This window comes from Podarcis tiliguerta (assembly GCF_965153285.1).
Source record: "Podarcis tiliguerta genome assembly, chromosome: 4".
NCBI lineage: Eukaryota > Metazoa > Chordata > Lepidosauria > Squamata > Lacertidae > Podarcis > Podarcis tiliguerta.
Genome location: NC_139537.1, coordinates 24,043,143 through 24,065,671, shown reverse-complemented (window position 1 = coordinate 24,065,671; position 22,529 = coordinate 24,043,143). Strand labels below are relative to the sequence as shown.

At 44.0% G+C, this 22,529-nt stretch overlaps 1 protein-coding gene and 1 long non-coding RNA gene across 2 annotated transcripts; one reads left to right on the top strand and one right to left on the bottom strand.

Moving 5' to 3' along the window:
• Positions 1-10,409: 10,409 nt before the first annotated feature.
• AMER2 (APC membrane recruitment protein 2) lies at positions 10,410-16,108 on the top strand. The gene is made up of 2 exons (XM_083437135.1): positions 10,410-13,268; positions 13,446-16,108. Exons 1-2 carry the CDS (start codon positions 12,413-12,415, stop codon positions 14,321-14,323), a joined length of 1,734 nt encoding a protein of 577 aa, XP_083293261.1. The 5' UTR covers positions 10,410-12,412; the 3' UTR covers positions 14,324-16,108.
• LOC310676006 lies at positions 13,011-20,654 on the bottom strand. Its single transcript, XR_014510343.1, has 2 exons — positions 20,537-20,654; positions 13,011-20,468 (listed from the first exon to the last, which is right to left on the bottom strand). It is a non-coding gene; the product is annotated as an uncharacterized lncRNA (long non-coding RNA).
• Positions 20,655-22,529: the final 1,875 nt, after the last annotated feature.

Below are 22,529 nucleotides of genomic sequence, written 5' to 3'. Positions count from 1 at the left end.
CAGATTTGATAAAGTACCTCTTCTTTTGCTTTTGTTTAATTGGACTAAGGGGGAAAGATGACAGCTGGGAAGCTGGGAATGACACATGTCTGCACCTGCCCTGATTTTGATGGCAATCATCCTGACAACAAATTATCTGATGATGCTGGAGACAGAATTGTTGTCTCTCTGCAGCATGAGGTTGTTGTTTTTTTTAAAAAAAACCCTCTGAAAAGAAGTGTATACGGTTAGATTTCCAAGGCTCAGTCTAGATAAAAAAGATTTATAGTGAGTGAAGGGCACCATGTTGGCTATCTCTGGCTTGAAAAGTAGAGTATCCCTCAAACATATAGGTGAAACCATAGTAAATTTAACTATCAGTTCAGTAAAGGAATGATAATGAAATCTGTGTCAATAGATACTATCTAGAAGAGCTTGGACTATCATCTGCCAGGAATCCTACTGCTTCTTCTGTTTGGGGCTGCAGGGATGTGTGTGTGTGTGTGTGTGTGTGTGTGTGTGTGTGTGTGTGTGTGTGGACTAGCAGATCCATTGTGTCTACATGCTTATATGAATCAATCAGTGCCTTTCACAAGCACTGAGAGTCCCTCTGTTGACATCAAATTAAAGAGGTCAGTGGAGTGGATATAGGCATCATTTTAAAAAGAAGCAAACCATGTCTGAGTTCCCTGGAAACTGTTGCTACTTTGTGAGACTGATCAAAGCAGGATGCAAAAGAAAAACCAGCTGTGCCTGCTAGTCATAACCCCTTTTTTTTTTTACTTGGCCTGGATGCGGCAGTCAAGATGGCTGCAGCATTGCTATGCAATACAGGCATATTTCTCTTTCTCTTTCAAGGCAGCAATCATGCAGTTCCAGCTGGAATACAGAAACAAAAGACTGCCATGCTGGGTCAGAGCAATGATTCATCTAATTCAGCATCCTCTCTATGGCTATGTACACAACTAGTGGCTTAAAACACAATGAGGTCATTCCCTCCCCCAGCCGTGTTTCGAATCTCATCTTTGTGTTGCTGTACACACCGATGCACCTTACCTGTTTAGTTTCCCTGCCCCTGCAACACCCGTCTCCCCAGACTCCTGTTCATGAAGCTGTCATCTGCGCATGAGCAATGGCCGCCTTAGATGTAAACGCCTCACCTTAGTTGCAAAGTGAATGTGGCTTAAGTTTTCCTTTCCGATTGAAGCTGGTTGGAGGGAAAGCCCAACAAACAGCCATCTTTCTTAAGAAACTACAAGATAGTGCTGCATTGCAGCCAGTGGTCGTGTGCACACAGATTCAAGTCGGCAGTGGGAGCGCACTGAAGGCAGAGTAAAGGGTAGTAAGTGCACAACCTGGGAACACAGAGGAAAGCCCAGGGAGATTTGCAAGATGGATGACAGAGCTTTCTTCCAAGAAAAATAGGTGCCAGAACTCACCATGAAGTTGTTACAGTAAGTCAAAGGGCCACTCGGAGCAGCCCTGAACAGATGTCGGTTTGACAACAGCCACGTTCACCACCCATAATAGTGTTTAAACTATAGCAAGCTGATTCCTTAGATGGTTTGGGGGTAGCCCCTGGTTCTGGCGCAGGTCAAATACATGCGCCCCCACGTCCCTCATTCTCTTATTCTCGGGCGGATGGCTAGGGCAGCTTGGAAGGGCCCTCATGCAAACGTGTGTCTGTGTGTGTGTGTACATGCACACGCACAGTAGAAGCCCAGCTAGAAAGCTTAACGTCCACCACTGCTACACAGGAGACAGACTGAAGAATAGGAAATATGAATTGGCCTCACCCCATAGCTTGACCAATCATGGCTGGGAGCTAGGTGGAGTCGTAGATCTAAAAACAAGTGTAGACTTGCACACTCTGGCCAGCTTCTACAGTAGTACCTCAGGTTAAGTACTTAATTCGTTCCAGAGGTCCGTACTTAACCTGAAACTGTTCTTAACCTGAAGCACCACTTTAGCTAATGGGGCCTCCTGCCGCCAGAGCACAATTTCTGTTCTCATCCTGAAGCAAAGTTCTTAACCTGAAGCACTATTTCTGGGTTATTGGAGTCTGTAACCTGAAGCAGATGTAGCCTGAAGTGTATGTAACCCGAGGTACCACTGTACTTTGACTTTAAATGCTTGTTCTGGGATACTCAGAAGTATGTAAATGCAAGAAGCAGGTGGGAGAGCACCGGCCCACAATGGCACCCACCTGAGAGGTGCTGGAACTGCACTCTGGCGCGATCCAGATGAAAAAATGTGCTGGCTGTGATAGCTGTCTTCCACAAGTCATACCCTCAGAACTGCTTCCCATCTATTCATGTAATCCTTCTAAGCCAGCTGCCTCATCCACAACATCCTACAGCAATGAGAACAGTATTTACATTTATGGAAAAGCTACCTGCATTATTCCCCATCCTTTCATTTTTTTACATAAATGAAATTGCAGCTCGGATGATTAAAAGGCATAAGGGGCAGCAAGGGAAATAAACAAAATAAACAAAAACAACAACAAGATGCCCTTGGGCATTTTTTTCATTTGTTTCAGTAGACCTCGCACAGCAACAGAAGGCAAAATTAACCACATGACTTGAGCATTAAGGTCAGGACTGGATTAATCATTATGGTATGTGCTCTGCAGAGCAGAACCCCAAGCTAAATGGCTATGGTTCAGTTATTAGGGAAGTTTTCAGTGTGAAGAATGTTATAAGGGAGTGCGGATGTAGATCAGTAGTGGCTATGACATATTTGGTTCAAATATCCCAGCCACAATCTCACTAGGTGTTCTTAGGCAAGGCACTATTCTTTCCGTCTCAGCGAGCACCCCCTCCCCTCCCATCCGCAATATGGGGCTAATGGGCTGTGTGGATAACGTTAGTAGTTATTTCAGGCACTAGGTGGCATTGGACTTAGTTATAGCTGGGGGAAGGGAAGAATTTCTTGTTCTGTTCTTGTTGGAAAGTGACAATAAAGTTTTTGTGCACATCTTAACCCTAGTATATGCATTCTATCCCCACCTATGAGATATACTGAACTAGTAGTAAGAGGCACTCTTACTACCTCTGGTAGTAATGGGCATACAGTGCTGCACACAGGGAGGCTGAGGGTGACATGCAATCCATGAGCCACACATTGTTCATCTCTGATCTAGGGTGGATCTAGACACAGGTTAAAAATGCTATAAAGAAGTCAAAAATTAAATCGTTACAGCAACAAAAAAGAAAAAAGCCTATGTAAAAATCCATACAATCTCCTTTTTGCTCTCTTGGTGATGGGTGTCTATAACACATTCAGAATGTATTATTTGACAAATGTAGCTGAGTAGATTCTGATTCTTGTATCTGCTTCCATATACACAGAAACAAAAGCCATGATTCAGTGGGCTGAGAGCAGTAGACACTGCATGGAGAAGGTCCCAGGTTTAAACCCAGTTAAATGGATATCTAAGGTATCTGAGATGTCTACCTGGGACACTGGGAAGCCACTGACGGTTGGAGTGGAAGATGCTAAGCTGCTATCCAAATCAAGGCATCTTCACATAATGGGCAGGGCCTATATTTAAATCACTCTTACACTACTTTAAGGGCCATGGCTTCCCCCAATGACTCATGGGAACTGTAGCTTACCCCTCTGATGGCTGTTAAAAGTGGCATAAGAGTGTGACCTAACCTCATAAAATATGTATATGTGTCTTCATACCCAGGTACACAGTAGTTGTTATGATATATATTATCGGAAGAAGCCATTAAGGAGGAGGACCTTAACGTGAATGACAGTACAATATATAACACAAGGGGCTGTCTTCCACTTTTTCAAGCAGGGATGTATAGCAAAGAGTCATTCCTAAGGGAGTGATTTGTCCTTACATAACTCTTTAGCACTGCAGCCATGCAAAGAACCAAGCAGATTGTATCTCCTGGGTTCTGATTTGTTTACTTGTTTGGTTTAGCCATTTGTCTTTCCCCATCTAGTTAGTAGACGAATGAAATTAAAATCCCAACACTGGTAAATAATCCTTATGGAAATAAATCTGAGATTGGATACTGCACATTCTTAGAGGGTCCAGTCGCAATATATACAATGCTATGGAAGGATTAATCAGAGAGAGTTTAAATAAAATGTAGCAGGTCAATACATGGCCATATTAATTAGAAGCAAGTCCCACTGTTCAGGAAAATATTTTGAACGGGTGTTTAATTTTAAGACAATACACACTATGTGTTGCCGGGAGGAGGGAATTCAAGAGAAGAAGTACTTCTAATAATTGATGTTTCAATATTTCCCTTTAGGTCAGGAAGCACAAAGGAAGCCTGGATGACTGTAAAACAAATATTCATTATATGGAATATTCTTTATTACATTTTTATCCTTTTCTCCTCTGAGGAGGCAAGGGTAGGACACATAGTTTTCAATTTCGCCCCTCACAACAACTATGTGAGGTATGTTGGACCAAGGGAAAGCATCTGGTCCAAGGTCTCCCATGCAGCAGACCCACTAGAAGAAGAAGAAGAAGAGTTTGGATTTGATATCCCGCCTTTCACTCCCCTTCAGGAGTCTCAAAGCGGCTAACATTCTCCTTTCCCTTCCTCCCCCACAACAAACACTCTGTGAGGTGAGTGGGGCTGAGAGACTTCGGAGAAGTGTGACTGGCCCAAGGTCACCCAGGAGTTGCATGTGGAGGAGCAGAGACTCGAACCCGGTTCCCCAGATTACGAGACTACCGCTCTTAACCACTACACCACACTGGCTCTCAGGTAGAGAGAATCCAGCAGGGCTCTCAGTGGACACTGACAATGGATGCTGAGAAGAAAAGATGGAGGGGCCTGGGAGTTATTAGGAGACCCTTATTCCCCTCACAGAGCTACAATTCCAAATGTTCCTGGGATGTGGGACTGGTTGTTAAACTGCTCTGAGGATTTTAAGTCTGTGATGAGAATGCCCTCAACAACAACCCTGTAAGGTTATTACTGCTAGATTCTGTGCTTTTTTCTGGGGGTACACAGGGGTACGTGTACCCCTAAACATTTTATGAATCTAAGTTTGGCCTCACTGGGGGGGCAGTATTTCAATATGAGTGGGAAAATGAGAGTACCCCTAAACATTTTTTTAAGAAAAAAAGCACTGGTTAGATTCATTTAGAACCCACATAACTTCTGTTCTAAAGCAGCTGTATTGGCTACCAATTCATTTCTGGACCCAATTCAAGGTACTCACATTAGTGTTTAAATCCCTTAAATGACTTATGGACCAAATACAGTATCTGAAATACACTCCAAATCATCATTATCGTAATAATAGTAACAGGCTAAAATACAGCTTACTTAGAGACACGTGCCAAATTCCTTGAAGTGGTTGAGACAGACCCAAGTCTTTCAACTCTCTCTGTCATCAGAGCAAGGCCAGCTCTCCTACCCAGAACAATCGTCTCTGTTGTTTTCTGTTTTCCTAACCAAATTGCATCTCAAAGCTTGTCCTCAGCAGACAATTGAAAAACGACATAAAAGATATTTATGTTGAGCCTGGAAAAGAAGAGACTGAGAGGAGATATGATAGCCAGCTTCAAAGATCTCAAGGGCTGTCACATGGAAGATGGAGCAAGCTTGTTTTCTCCAAAGGATAGGACATGAACTAATGGATTCAAGTTTCAAGAAAGGAGATTCTGGCTAAACACCAGGTAGAACTTTCTGACTGTGAGAGCTGTTTGACAGAGGAATTGACTCCCTCAGAAGGTGGTGGACTCTCCTTCACTGGAGGTTTTAAAGCAGAGGTTGGATGGCAGGGGGTTGGACTAAATAACCCTCAAGGTCCAGTCCAACTCAATTATATGATTCTATAAGATAAAAGAGAACCCCTTTGGGTGTATGTATACAAAAGGTGTTTTATTGATTTAGTGTCTTCCCTCCATTGTGCCTTAGCCGAAAGGGCCAGCTTCAGAGGTAGGCATCGTTAGGCACCTGCCAAGGCTCCCTCTGTGCTGGGAACCCACTGTTGGCCCCCAGAAATTCCTTGCTGTCATTTCCTGTCTTCACATGCCTTGCACTCTCCCTTGGGACAGTTGTGCAGTCTGGACCCAAGGGGAGAGGACACATGAATGGGCAGAAAGTCCTTTCTGAAACCTGCAGCCAGAACTGATAGCAGACATTAATGTGGATAGCAATAGTGTGTGGCCCAAAAAAGGGTACTGCTGGACAGCCACAATGAAACTTCCCACAAACCTCTATATCGATGTAGATGAGACCTTCCTTGAATGGATTGCTTTGTGCACGCAGCTTGGCACCATTTACTGATATGGCACAGATGTGTTTGTGTATATCAGGGCTGGCATCCGTACCTGGCATCCAAGGGCAGCTGTGGGGGCAAAGAACCTTGGATGAGCCCACCACTGATGTTGGAGATGGGCTTCCCATTCTGGGCAACTGAGCCTGGGAGCTGCCCATTGTTTAAATTTCCCACAATGCCCTGGAACAATACTTTGAGCCAAAAAGCATTCCCCACTCCAACATACAAGGGCTGCATTGCCATCTGAGCAAGCTTTCACGAGCCACATGCCAGTGATAAGTGGGGCCAGAGGCAAAAGTAGACAAAGCAATGAATGTAAAGTTTATTTTGTACACATTAGGCTAATTTTATGCACACACTCGTCTTCCATATCCTTCATCCAGACAAGCAAGAGGCATTCTCACAGTTCAATGACACTTTCTAGACAGGCAAAAATACCTGGGGTGTGAAACAGGACCAGTGAGGGGTGTGGCCTGGGGAGAATTATGAGGGCCAGACAGTTTGGATTTGGATTTGATATCCCGCCTTTCACTCCCCTTCAGGAGTCTCAAAGCGGCTAACATTCTCCTTTCCCTTCCTCCCCCACAACAAACACTCTGTGAGGTGAGTGGGGCTGAGAGATTTCAAAGAAGTGTGACTGGCTCAAGGTCACCCAGCAGCTGCAGGTGGAGGAGCGGAGATGCGAACCCAGTCCCCCAGATTACGAGACTACCGCTCTTAACCACTACACCACACTGGCTCTCTCAGACAGAGCTGTTTGGAGGGCCACAGGCAGTTTCCCCACCCCTGACATAGGCGGTAGTGTTGATAATTAAAATTCTGGGTTGCTCGCAATGACAACATGACACAGATCACGGCACTGGATGTGTTAGACCGCCTTTTAGGTATGTGAATGTGCTTAGCTTTTATTTTGTTTTAGTCTTATATTGGTTTTGGTTTTGTATTATATTGTAAGTTGCTTTGAGTTTTCTTTTTAAAAGTGGTGAATAATGATAATAATATATTACCACTCCTACTGCCACCACCAATAGGAACCTGCTGGAGCCCAGACCTGGAGGTAGCATTGGTGTCTGTGCACAATCACAAGAAAACCAACCTTTTTCATGAGATTTTGAGCCATTTAATCCTCCCATACACCATCAGACAGAAATGCTGCACAATAAGGTTTCGTCATTTGTAAACTTTTACTTACATTGTGCAGCTTCTTCCAGCCAGATTTGTGAGCCTTTTTTGTTCACTTTTCCAGCATGGGCTTCTGTTTACTTGAGCTTTGAAAGAATGGTTTTGTGTGAATATCTGCATTATGTAATGTGGCAGCTGTGGGTGGGTTGCTGGCAATGAGCAAGGAATGCTAGACCTCTGGACCTAACATCAGAAGCCTTTTCTTCCTTGAGAATAAAAAACAAGCCCTATGGCAAATTTACAAAGCACACTCTCTGACCCAGATTTCAGATGTACATAGTTCCCCATAGCTAATAACATGGAGCAACATTACCACTCTATAAACACTCCTATTATGCACACAAAAGCTATTTGCATTAAAGGATCTTGCAATTGCCCCCATAGAATGCACACCATTTATTACACTTTGTACACTTATTGCAAATATTTGCTTATATCAGATCTCTTAATGCCCTCAGAAATTCTGCAAATAGCAGCAATTAAACATCACATCACTGACCCATTAACTTGGAAGCACAGAAATGGGATTCCATTGATTTCTGTTCAACTGCTTGTAAGAAAATGTATTCAGGATCACAACCCAATATTGCCATTTTGTTATCTTATACCTGATGTTTAACTTTCCTTATACTGATTAAAAACAATTTGCTTCTGGCGTAATACAAGGCCACTAAACTATGGAAATCCCTGGTTCTGACCAAACATGGATTCATACAATTCAATTTTCCCCCACCACATAGTGATTACCCACCAGGTGTGTCGGGTTCCGCCCAACATGGTGGATGCCCAGTGTACCATGCATGACATCACTAGCTGGGAGAAGCCCCAGCACACCCTCCAAAAGGCCTGCTGGAGCCCATTGCAGCGGCAGGAGAGCCCACCAGAGCCCATTTCAGCAGCAGGAGGACCCGATGGAGCCCGCCCGGCTGTGGAATATTGACATGGCCCAGCCCCCTCATTTAAAATGTTGTGGGTGCCTGGGCCACTACTGAGTTACAAGTGGCAAGCCAGAAAAAAATGCTTTCTCCCTTGTGGCATCCTGCCTTAAGATTTCTGGGTGGCTACGCATTTTGCATGTTTAGGGGGCTGACAAAAATCATTCTTTTTAGGAGAGTTTTGTTATCTGATTGTTTAGTGGTACTATTTATAGTATTTGTGAGATGATCGCATTCTTTTTTAAATTATATTTTAAAAATAATTTAGTCATGGTTTGATCTTACCATAAGGTGTTTTAGGAGTCATGTTTGGCCGAGAAGAAAGGTAAAAACGTAAGCAACACAAGTCAGTGTGATGCAGCAGTTAGAGATTTGGCCTTGGTCCTGGGAGACCAAACTTCAAATCCCCACTCAGCCATGAAAGTAACTGGGTGATGTTTGGCCAGGCATAGTCTCTTAGCCTAATCTGCCTTAGAGGTTGTTGTAAGGATAAAATGGAGATGGGGAGACCCACATACCCCATATTAAACTATTTGGATGAAAGGTGGGATATAAATGTAATAATAATAATAAACATAATAAACATCACACTCAATTTTCCTCCTCTCCTCCAGGTGCACAGTGTTTTTGCATTGCATGACTACCAGCCACCAACATTCAACTTCTGAAGTAAATATGTTTTCTCTATTCTCCATGAATGTTACATTTTATTTGCTTATGTAACAACTTTGTTCTGAATCACTAAGTAATGACGGAGACAACACGACGTATACACTAAAAATAATGAAAATGTTATGACTTGATGGGTTTGTCGGCTCATCTGTTTGTTCTCTGCATCTGTTATCACTCTCATTCTGACAAGTAAGCTTTCCTTGACCCAGTACCTGAACAACTGTATGAATAGAGTATTCGTTAGTGGTTTGCTGGAAGCATAGAGATGACCAGGAGGCAAAATCACTACTTTGCATTCCTCCTATACCAAATGAATTAATGCAAATACATGCTAGCTGTTAAAAGTGGTGAACAGCCAAAGCATTGCCAATAGAATTTGTCACCTGATTGTCAGCTTTTCTATGGCATATGCCAGGTGGACCTTTTTTTAGTCTACATATCCTTTGACCAACTAATTTTTTTCTGTGGTCCCTGTGGCACCCAGGAGCCCAATTATATCACCCCTTGCCTGCAGAGCTGGCAGCCTCTCACTTTTTTTCAAATACCCTCTCTTGTGGAGTAGTCCCTCAGCCTCCTCTCCTCTCCCCATCCTTGGGAGTCTTCTGGGCAACTGCTGCTCCCCCCCCGGTCTCTGAGTTGCCCCCCTCCTGCCCCAAAGAGAGGTGCCTCCTCACACTGTCCCACAGGAGCCCAGAACTTGTCTGTCCATTCCCAACAGCAAGGGCTGGTGGGCTGGCTGGCTAGGCTCCCTTGCCTGTTTGCTTGCTTACTCTGAGGCTGCCTCAGCTCCTGGCAACCAGCACCCCCTGACCAGCCCCAGAGGCAGCATTTGCCTGGGGAGCTTGTAGCCAGGGCTGCTGTAACAAACAGCTGTGCAAGTCTTTGGGAGGCAGAGATGCAAGAGGGCATCTAAGGAGGGAAGGAAGGAAAGAGGGACAGAGGACAGTGTTGCCTGTGGCACCCCTGACCACCATTCAAGGCACCCCAGGGTGCCATGGCACCCTGGTTGGAAACCACTGGAATATGCACAATATTTGTGGTAGTTAGAATTTTGTAAACAACCACTTCAAGATCTTAAGCTAGGAAGATATATTGTCCACAGTTAGCATAGTAGGCATTAAGCATGTTGTTGTTTAGTTGTTTAGTTGTGTCCAACTCTTCGTGACCCCATGGACCAGAGCACGCCAGGCACTCCTGTCTTCCACTACCTCCCGCAGTTTGGTCAAACTCATGCTGGTAGCTTCGAGAACACTATCCAACCATCTTGTCCTCTGTCGTCCCCTTCTCCTTGTGCCCTCCATCTTTCCCAACATCAGGGTCTTTTCCAGGGAGTTTTCTCTTCTCATGAGGTGACCAAAGTATTGTAGCATCAGCTTCACGATCTGTCCTTCCAGTGAGTGCATTAAGCATAGTGGGTATTAAAACACAAGATAAGTTCTTCTGTGGTACTTAAATGTTATTTAATCATTCGTGATTCTCATTACACAGAACAATAGAAGCAGTAATCTCAGCTTGCATTTTTGATATGGCGTAAGCAGCTCTTTGGGCAGGGATACTGCAGCTGATAATTGGCTATGATAATGGGTCTGATATGGTCTCTTGCAAATATAGTCTGTCACGCAACCTATGAAGATGGGAATACAAAGGAATTCAGGAGACTAACTTCCCAAAAGGACCCGTTCCTACATATCTCCAGGGCCACACCCAATGCAGCTGTTCCATGTAGTGGATAGTGGAGAAAATCGTTTCACAGGAATGTTTCATCCCCCCAGTTTGCTCAGAAATGATTACATCTATCAGAAATACTAGAAATCTAGCCTCAGATCTCATTTTTGAACAAGTTACATGGATAAAACATTCAGAAGGGGGAAAAAATCACAAGTATGCCTTGTGGGAGTTATTCAAGCCGACATCCTGTGGATGCAAAATGTTCTGGAAGAGTTAGCTGGCCTGTAACTGTTCAGGAGAGTAAGTAAGAAAGGACTCTGTCAATGTCACATGAGAGATCTGTGACTGGATTTCCTGACATTTTTGTTTTTATCTTAAAGCCGTCATGGGGGAAGAAGCAGTGACTGAAGAAGTGGGCCTAGGGGGAGGGGTGGTTAACTCTTTCTCCTGCATTATTCTCCTGATGCAACCCTCCCCGCCAGCTGCTGTTAACTCTGGAGGATAACAGGACTGAGCTCTGAATCAAATTACTTTTTGCATTATCTGTACAGGTTGCTGTTGTTTACTGTACTTGTACCTAACATAGGATTATTTATGCACACCAAAACTATTTTAATTGGTCCAGAAATTTCTGATGAACTGAGTTGTTGTTTTCACATCCTTACTAGTAACATGGGCAGAGGATTTGAAAATCCTGAATGTTTTCTTTCTACAATTTGGGGATTGATGCTGAAATGTGTTCTAGGTTCTAGGGAAACACATCTTTGAAAGGCTTTTGGAAGAGGAATGCCACCAGACCCCATGAAAGTTGCCCAGTTTATTAGACTTGCTGTATAATAAAATGCACCCTTTGTTTCCATCCTTCTGGCTACATGAGATGCATGCCCTCTTTCCAATGCTTGGTTTTTAAAAGGGTTTCCAGCATGCAATTTGCATCTGACCCTTTTGGTTTCTTTTCTAACGCTCAGGCTTCCTTCTGAGAAAGTGCCTTCAAGCATATGCAGAGTATCTTTCCCCGCAAAATGGAGTTGGGAAACTTGAGGGTGTGCTGTAGTGGAGAAAGGCTCCAGCCCCACCACCTCTTCCTTTAAATAAAAAGAAGCCAGGTGCTGGGGAGAGAATAAAACAGGAGCTTAAAAGCGTGAGGAAAGGAGTTGTGCTGGTGGATGATCCACATCCCCCCCGCTTCCCAATACTTCTGGTGTGTAAGCAACAGCCTCCTCGTGCGCCCCAAATAAAGCAGCCCCCTCCCTCCGTCCCTGCCCAGGCATATGCTAAGCGAGCGAGCAGCCGCAGTCACAGCAGCCCCAAATGGATTAAGTTATATAAGCCCTCCCCCTCCCCGCTTTTGGAAAGCCGCGGAGGGTGGGGTGGGGAGGGGGGAGTCGCCTCTCCCTTCGCCCCTCCTTCCCTCCCGCCATCCCCGCTTTCTGGCTTTGATTGTGGGCTGCTGTAACAGCTCAGGTTGGCTGCGGAGCGAGCGGATGGACGGCGGCGGCGGAGGCCTGGCGCAGGCCCAGGCCTAGGGCTGACTAAAAGCTGCTTAGCCGTGCCGGGGTTGCCATGGTGACGGGCAGGAGGCAGCGGCGGCCGCAGCAGCAGCAGCAGCGAGGAGGCTGTCAGTGAGCGAGAGAACGAGCGAGGGAAAGGAATCAGGCATCGGCGGGGAGCTGCAGGAGGGGAAGGCAGCCGCCGCCGCCGCCATGGACGTGCACGGCGACTGTGCCGAGCTCAGCGCGGTGGGCGATCAGCCGCCGCCATCGGGCAAGCTCAACAAAACCGCCTTCAAATTGTTCAAGCGCAGGAAGTCCGGCGGCGCCATGCCCAGCATCTTCGGCGTGAGGAGCGGCGGCAAAGGCAAAGGCGGGGAAGCGGGCGGAGGGCAGCCGGGCATGGTGAGGAGCAAGACCCACGACGGGCTGGCCGAGGTGGTGCTCGAAGGCGGCAAGAAGGAGGAACCGGGAGGAGGAGGAGGCGGCGGCGGAGGGGATGACCAGTTTGGCGGCGGCGGCGGCGGAGCCCCCAAGGATTATTCCCCCTGCTCGGCGGCGAGCAAGTCCCACCGCTTCTTCTCTCTGCTGCGCAAAAACGGCCGCTCGGGCGAAGGCGGCAAAGGGGAGAGACCCAAAGGGCGCGGGGGGCTCAAGGGGCTCTTCAACAGCATGAGGTGGCACCGCAGGGACAAGCCCAGCAAGGAGGACGAGGCCGGAGACGGCGCCGAGGGACAGGCCAGCCACCTCAGGCCCGGCTCCCTCACGGCCAGCCTGGAGTGCATCAAAGAGGAGGCGCCACGACCCCCAGCGGCGGCGGCTGCAGCCCCCCAGACCCCCTCAGGGGTGGCCAGTGGGGACCAGATGCTGCTGCTGGCCCACCCCAGCGCTGAGGCCATGCCCACCCAAGAGCAGCAGGACGTCGGTGCCAGGGAGCCCACCCCACGTACCTCACCACCACTGGGAGCCGAGCCCCCCGGGATCCAGCCCCCGGTGCAGGAAAGCCGCCCCGAGCCGCCCCCCGGAGATGGCGATGGCCCAGGGACCCAGGAGGACGGCGCCATAACAGGTGACATCCCCATCGAGCCTTCCCCCCCTGTTGAACCCGAGTGTGAACGCAGCCAAGAGGCGGCGGCGGCAGCCCCTGACCCTTCCTCTCTTGATCCACCCTCTGAGCCGTCCATTGACCGTATTTGTTTGATGTTTGCTGACGTGACTTCACTGAAAAGCTTTGACTCTCTTACAGGCTGTGGGGACATTATTGCCGACCAGGAGGAGGACGTGGGCAGCGGCGGTGGCGCAGGTGGAAGCGACAAGAGCGCCCCTGGGGTTGGCAAAGCGGGGGCTTCCAAAAAGCCCCCCAGCGTGGTGACCTATCAAGGAGGAGGAGAAGAGATGGCCAGCCCTGAACAGGTGGGGGACACGTGCGCCCCAGAGTTCTGGGATGTGTTGTCGCAAGCGGAGAAGCCGCAGGAGACCCCGGGGGGAGGGAAAGAATCCCTCGAGGGCTCCAGAGGTGGCGGTTGTACCAAAAAGGTTCAGGATGCATCGACAACTGGGAAGCACATTGGTTTCAACCAGATTCCAGTTCACCACAGCCACAAGAATGACCAGAAGTGTAGGGAAAAGGAACCACAGGAAGCCATCCCCAGCAGCGATGAAGGCTATTGGGATTCCACAACACCTGGGCCAGAGGAGGACAATGCCAACAGTATCCAGAAAGAGGTAATTCCCAGGGACAGCTACAGTGGGGATGCTCTCTATGATCTGTATGCTGATCCAGATGAAAATACAGCCACAGTTACTTCTGCAGAAGACGTCACCTCTGTGTCTTGTTGCAAGCCACTGTCTCCAGTAACAACAACATGCCCAGTCAAAACCCATACAACTTCACTCAAGGACTCCAAGATACCCATCAGTATCAAGCATTTTACGTCGCCACATGGCAGTCATGGCCCAGATACCAGTAATAGCCATCATCTTGCACACCACCAGCCTACCAAAAGTGAGATCCCTAGAACAAAAATCCCAGTTTCTAAAGTGCTTGTACACCGGGCAAGTTACCGGAGCCTAGCAGGGACAACAGGTAAAACAGCCACATATCATGAAAGTGCCAAAAAATAGAAGGAGATAAATATGGGTGTGTCAGTCTTGCAGAAACCTGCTAATAAGCAGTTTGGCATCATCTAAAGGAAGACACCTACATGTGCCCTTTCTGTGAACAAAAGGGATGTGTGCTTCTAAAGTCCATCTTGATATATAGTATATATATAAATATAAAGTTAGATTCTTTTTGAGCACTTTTTTAACATTTGTATCTGTTTTTCTGAAGCACTAAACCACTCGGGAAGCCACTTTTCCATGTCTTTTGTGGAAGCAGGACTTTGATTAGGTATATAAAATATAATAATGCAAACTTGTGCCATGAATTCTTCAAAGAAGACACAAATTGGGAAAGAGAGGACCAAAAGAAGTTTTCCAGTATATATAATTTTACATTTGTTTGTTTTAAATGTTTTTAGCCTATACTGAGAAATGTTTGCTCTAACTGTGGGAAAATGTCAAGCAGAGTAATAGCAACAACCATAAAATCCCAGGTATTTAACCTGAGATAGAAAGAGCACTGTCAACCAGCAGCAGATTCAACTCACTTGTGAAAGGTAGATTAGCAAGTTAGATGGATTTCTATAATAAGATATATTTTTGTTTGTCTGTCTGTTTGCTTTGGATCTGTCCTAGTGTAAGTGGATAATGAAGACATCTAGTGAACTCTCAGTTGTTTACACCAATATTTTTCCAATGCACAAAATAATCAGGTTCAAGGGAATAACTTTCCTAAATGCCAATATAGAGACAACTACAACATTTATACAATAAATGGTTCTTCATGTATAGATAGATGCATATGATACTCTTAGTGCTACAGCTTTTTTAAATTAAAATGTCTTTCTGTATTTACTAGAGTTGAAACAAAATTAGTTTTTATAGCTTGATAATTTTACAGTTCTAAATGTATGGACCTTCTTAAAAGTACAGTAACTAGAGCAAAATTTTATATTGGCTCTAACATCCAAGGATAGGCAAGTCTATTGTGTTAATCTTACAAGAGCATGCATAATACTGGAACCAAGGATCTAATGGTGTTTTCGCTGCAAACCCCTTATTTTCAGGACTTTCTAAAAAATAGAATTTCAGTTTAGTACTTGCAGAGCTAAAGCCTGAGGCTGCAAACCAATTTTTAAAATGTTTGTTTTCAAATGTTAATAAATTTAGCTTTTGGTATTTGCTGTGTGAAAGTTTGTATTTCACACACATACCAACTTTTAGACTTTAAGATTATTTTCCTTTAAGAAAGAGAAGAAAGTTGGCGAACTGTTACTCCATTAAATAATTTTATCACCATGGACAAAACAGACATGTCTGTTGCCACTGAATATAAGCAGTGCTACTGAAAAGTGGTTGCTGTATTGACATCTTTTCAGTGAAGCAGCATCACATGATGTGCCTAAAGATTTATTTTCAAGATAGAAACAACCCCATTGTGGTCTAATATGACAGGGCTTAAACAAAAATAAATTAATAAAGCAGAACACCACTAGGCAAAGAGCTTGTTTCAGAGGTCCTATTTATTTTTTAAGAAAGTAAAACTTACTTTAAAAAACGATATATATTTTGTGATGTAGAAAATTCTAAATTTCCTTCCTTAAATCAATTATAAGAGTTCGTTTAACCTCTCCTTTTTAAGTTCCCATAAGTAAATATTGGTTCACATAATATACATTTGAATAAGAGCATTAAGGTTAATGAAGAGAAGCTAGAACATATAATGGTTGTATTCTTGCCCACAGCTAGGCTGCTTATATCACCTTGATTTTCAATTGCATTAATGTAGCCTATATCAGAACTGCCCCCCAAAAATATCAAGAACCGGAATGCTTATTTACAAAGGTCAAACTCCCAAGGATGATTTTAGGCATGTGCAAGGGCTTGAGTAAGCCATGTGGGATTTATCTCTTCTTTTTACTTTGATCAGCTGATCACCACATGTTGTCACAAACTGCTTTTTAAAGTATATTCCGTTTCATAAGTCATTTGCCACTTCACATGGAGGGTTGGGAAGCAAGTGGACAAGAAACATAATTCCCAACTCCCCATCCCTTTGGGCATGTGACGCTGTGGTCCCAGTGGTCAACAGTGAAACAAAGTTTTGTGATCCTAAGGGGACTTCAGACATATGTTCCTAAACAGCAACCCACATGCCACATAGTAAACTGGTTTTGAAGGGGAGAGCAGGAGCTCTGTTAAAGCAGTTTGTAATATGGCATGGGGATCAGCAGTTCAAACAAAATCATCATTAGGCTACAGCAAAGCCTTTCCATGAACTTAAACAGACCATTGGATCCCAGTCAATAATGTATATTGCTTGCAACCATGCAGATACAGGCTATGGTCCACAGAAATCCCAGATAATAGTGGGGAAACTGCTTTTGCAAATTACATGCAACAAGGTTGGGGTGGGCCATGTCTTCCATTATCCAAAGGAGCAAGGCAATGGTCATATCTTAGCCTTTCACCCCATATTTACTTTGTTGCTATGTGCTAGACCCTGAAAGCTGAGTTCTAAGCATGCTTAATTGGCATTAATTGGCAATAAGTAGTTCAGTGGTAATCAATGGGTCTCCCAAGTTTTTAAAAAAACATGTTTAGAAGCAGAGTGCTAATGAACCCAGGTGGGTTTATTTTGTATACTTTCTCAGAATGTATTTGTGAGTGGTTGCAGGTGTGCAGCCATTTACAAATTCATATTGTACATATGCATGTATATTCCTATGGATACACATACAATACATGCACACATTTCTGTAATATGCTGAAGGGCACATAAACTTCCATGCACAGACAAACAGACCAATGGTACAAATAGCAAATGTTGCCAAATCATTTTGACAGTTATTTAACTTTGCCTGAGAATGGGATTCACATTTGACCTGATTCTGCTTGAGTGCTTGTGTGTTTTTTGTAGATTTGGGATGGAGAATGATTGACTCGTCCTTGTGCGTGTAGTCCCTCCCATTGAAGGCCCTGAGACTACATCAAATTACACAGACTGTCCCCTTGTGGCTGTAATACTCCAGAAGGAAAGAATCCAGGGACACAAAATTTTATTCCAAGCTGGATAATAAACAGCTATTCATTGTTTTACATCAGTGAAGATCATGCTGTTTCTGCATGCTTTTTATGCAAAACTATTATAGCATTTTGTTTAAAAGGGCAGTTGTGTAGAGAAGTGCTGCAGGGTGCTGAAAGTTGAGCTGGAAAGAGGATGTTGTAATATGCCGGAAGAGTTAGCTGCAGGTCAGAACAGTGGTGTATCTTTTAAAATCCTATGAAACAACGTTGCCATTTGGGAGTCCTTATCTCTCTTGCCATTTTTCACCATATGCATTTTGCTGATCTGTAGCCTGTTATGTATGAAGAAACATTAGAGTTACCCATAGATAAAATTCCCCTTCCATTTATGACTAAGATGTCCATTAAAATTGTGTTGTCTTTCATTTTCTTGCTTTTTCATTTTACATCCAGTTGTTGCTTTTCTTTCAAAGGCTAGTAAGCACAGAAGGCATCACACATACAACCATTTTTGTCACAGTAAAATGGGAGCAGTGTAAATCACTCTCAGTATCTTCCAGGGATACTAGCAACACTTTAAACAATGATTGTGCATGACAGAGCAGTTTCCATTACCAACAGTGCTCACACAATTTTGCTGGTAAGGGAGTAGCACCAAGTATACATCTGACTAGCAATAATATCATTTTTGTTAACACTCCAATGATGTATGAATGATCACAGTTTTGTAATGTCAGTTTGGAGTGAAAACTACCTTGTTTACTATGCTGGAAGTCTATTCACTACAATCAACAAGAGTGTTGTTCTCCTAACACACGACTGTTTAGGTGAAATGGCTGGCATGTAGCAAGTAGACCTGTGGAGGGGATCAGAAAGATAATAACATTGTTTGCCCAGTTTGTAGCTACCAGTTTGTAGGACCCATTTTGGTAGCTGTTCAGTTGTCTGCTAGTAGTATTTATAAGTTGATGACAATCATCCTGAAAAGGAGGAGGAGGAGAAGAAGAAGAGTGTTTGTTTGTTTTATCATAGTAAGGGGATTGGCTGATTTATGAATCAGGGCAAGGCTCTGTGGACATAGGGATGAGTCCACAATTTGAAGATGTGGTATATTCTGCATGAATGTAGTGTCCGCAGGGCAAGTCTTGCAGACATTGCATTCATAGGGTGTTTGTGTGATTGCGTACAGGTCATGTGAGAATGATCTTTATACATGTCTGTCTCAGAACTGCAAACTCATCAAACTATTATCAGTGTTTCAACTCCAAGGCGCTTTCAGTAGCCAGGAATATGTGGAACTCAATTCTTACATGATGCTTTGACCTGAAGAGAAGCAATGTAAGGTGCTTCCCACACTTCCAAAACATAGCCTGTGGAAGCACCACACTGCACCAACAACATGTGAGTTAACTGTATCAGTGCTGACTTGGTGTGTGATGCTTCCTTATTTAACCAGATCCAAGCCTTTCATTTTGTGCCTGCATTTTGCCCTGCCCTCATCAGCAGTGTTACACTCAACCCACATGCTGCCATGAACCAGGGTCTTAAGAACTGACCCTTAATTATTCACAAAGCACCATTTTGTGCAGTGCAATCTGGTGTGGGGTGGCTCTGAAGGAAGTCCTGTTCAGTGGTCTTGCTTACAGGCAGATGTGCATCAAATTATAGACTTGAGTGGCTAATGATTTTGAAATCATTAATTCCGCAGCTTACAAATTGCCACTAATTTTGACCATGATGATTTTATTTTTAATAAGAAGATTATATTTGTACACTAGAAAATAAACAGTGCCTAAGACAATGCACTGAAGAGGATGTTCAATAAACATGTGTTAGGTGTATTTCATTCCCTTCTGTGATCTGTAGAGCACTCTGGTGATTGAGAAAAATAGTGGAGTGCTGGAATTAAGGGAATGAACCATGTGCAAGTGGCCATGCTAGAGGCATTCTGTAGAGATGTGCATTTTAATAACAGAAATTCATGTATTTCTACAGCCTTGATAGGCAGAAATGATCTTCCAGATCCCAAAGATGCTGTATTCTTTAATAATGATGTCATTATTATTTTTATTCTTCAAAGAAGGCTTTATTTGTTTAGACTTCTGCTTGGGATGATGCTTGTACAGTTGTTTCCCTGTACATAACATGAAAAGAGTATGCTACATCAGGTATTCGGTATTTTTTACTCTTTGCACTTATAGGTCACTTGGTACCTTTTACATGTTTTTAGAATATATTATGTTGTTATGTATACTTCCAGTATTTTCTGTGGCATATGTTTTTTAAACAGGAGCTTTCTTTTAAAGGCATGGATTGCTCTGTGTGATCTTATTTTGCTCCCATAGATTGTAAAGAGGTGCCAGAGGTGTGGTCTGCATCTGAGACAAAGACTTGGTTCTCATCTCAGTGCACATGCATTGCTTCATTGGCAGGAGTCCACAATGCACTTATTCTGGAGCAATTCAATTGATTTGAGTAGCCTGGGATAAATGGTATGTGGATTCCAGCCATTAGCAGTCATAGGAATAAAGCACATGCAGTAGATTTAAGACAGGCCCTGTCTTGACAAAGCAAACACATGCTTACTGTTACTGAAGAATTGAATTGGTTGCCCGTTAAACCTCCTAGGTTAGCAATGAACAGAATTGGTTGGCTTCAGTTCATATGCTTCTCCTATGAAAATTCCTTCCTTGGTTAATTTTTAATGGCCTCTACTGAATTATTTATCTAGACTAAAATGATATTGCACCAAAGTCTTCAAAATGTCTGATTCTGAGGCCAGTCCGTCCCCCCTCCCCCCACAGCATAGTGCTTCACTATCCCAGGGAAATCAAATTGCCATGCTTTGCTTAGTGAAGCAAAACTGTTACTTGGTCTGCAAATTTATGGGACTGCCCAAGCTTAAAGGAAGCTGTTGATTTGGCTCCTTAGCTTTTCATCCTACTAAATGGCATGCTTTCCAAAAAGCACTCATTTTTTGTTTCAGTAAAGCTGTGGATGAGGCAGTTTGATTGTGCCATAAATTTAGATGCTAGACATTTATTTAACAGTAAAAATGTGTGTGTATACACACATATGAATGAAATGGGGCAGTTAGCACATGCTGTTGGTATGAAATTATTGTTTTTTTTTCTTTACTCTAGATGAGGAAAAATATACATTGATCCTATAAAGACTCCAAGAGAATTACGTATTGAGATATTTCACATAGGGCAGAGGAACAGTGTGTCTTTGCCTATTTTTAAGGCAGAAATCACCCATTTGCCCATATATAACTATACTGACATTATTTATTACCATTTTGAGTTGGATATGAAATGGGTGCATTTTAAAATAATCTTGGGGTAGATATTGCTCATGTCATTGCCCTTGACTGCAATGGAAGCTGGTACTGTACTCTGGGAACAAGAGTTGGTGATGTTGTGAAACCTGCGGTGAATTATTGGCATATTGCAATTTTGTACTAAACAACGGAGGATCCAAATTAGACATTGCACAGGAGTTGCAATTTTGTTACAAAAAAAGAAGAAAGGCCCAGTTTGGACTGGGGACACAGCCTGGGGAAGGCAGAGTGTAACTGTTCCGCCACTGCCTGTCCCCCAGAAACTGCTTGTAGCTGTGGAGGAGGAAACTTACAAGCTTCATTGCTTAAAGCTGGTTAAGTCTTCCCCACCACAATAACAGCAGCTTTGGGGAAGGGAGAATTCAATGTGGGGATAAAGGGTTAGATCCCACCACAGGCCCAATTCAGAGACCCCATCATGGCTGCTTTTCATAGGATTGAAAAGACATTGAGAGCTCCCCTCACAGATCTTCAACATGTTGAAACAGAAGTCAGTCTTTCAGAGAATCTCATCAAAGAGCTGGTCCAAACATCATGTGGCTTGGGTGCACACCTTATATGTTTCAAAAACACGTGTAACATGTAGGCTGTCAGGACTGGCTATGGCTCTTTGTCAAGTGTGAACCTGAGTTAATCACTGAATAATGTTGAAGCCACCTTATGTTCCAACTCTGTAGTGAGAGTTGTGAACTATTCTATATCCACAGGCAGAACATTTAGAGGTGTCCTGGCCTATTTTCAGTGCAGGAGCTGTTAGGGCAAATCTGGATTGTATAGGGCTCCCTTCTTGGTAGACTTAAGATGTTTCCAATCCTGTCTATTCTTCCTTTCTCCCTCCATTTCTGATTGACAAGTTTCATCCTGCACACAGCATTTTCGTAGAATCTTCTGGAGGTGATTGGCTTGATTAGGCAGAGAAGCACTTTTTGTTCATAACTAATGTAGCTGAGAAGTCTGAAGGAACAAGGACAGAATGCTGGGAACACATGGAGTTCTGGTATAACATTTCACTCGCATGCATCACTGAGCACTAGAAAAACCATATGGGAATCCCTATAAAACATGTCATCCATTTTCATCATTGGTGCCTACACTTCTCTTAATGCCATTTCCAACATGACATCAGTTATGGGATTGTGCCAGTCTGCTTTTTACATCCCTAGCTTGGTATGGATAAACCCCACTGTTATGAGTGGGATGGACAAAGCCTAAACATATGCAAGAGCTTGTAACCTTATTGTCAAAATCTAGGTTCCTCCATATGTGTCTGCCTATGAAATCCCTCCTAACCTGCTGAGTTTTTCTTCTATGGTCTGTCAGTGTTACTGGCTAATATTATCTGCTCATATAGTGGAACAACTAGTTCTTCACACTCCATCAGCACAAACTCCTCTTCTCTCTACACACTGTGAATTCTTCATGCAGACCTCGTTTCTCCTCCAATATCACATAGATTCTGCCTGTAGTTTTCATCTACACCCATTCCAGGGCCAGCGGAGCACATTTAACGTGCCTCCCTCTCACTGCTGCTGTGTATTTTCAAATTGCCTGCAGTGTAGACTCCATGCACATCCCTCTTGCTCCACAGCCAGCAGAGATTAGATCCTGTTTATCCATCATCCAATTTGTTTGCTGCCAGCAATGCTTTCTCCATGCTCATTCCCTTTCACCCAACCAGAAGTGCATTTTCCAGGGGGGGGGGGGAGGAATTCCCTCCCTCATCTTGCCAAATATGCGTTCTCTTTCCGCAGCCAGTGCATACTGCAGGCTATACATGCATTGTCTCTCCCTGTGCATGTCACTCAGTATCAGCAGTGCATTTTCGATGAACATCCTTGTCAGTGCATTTTTATTAGA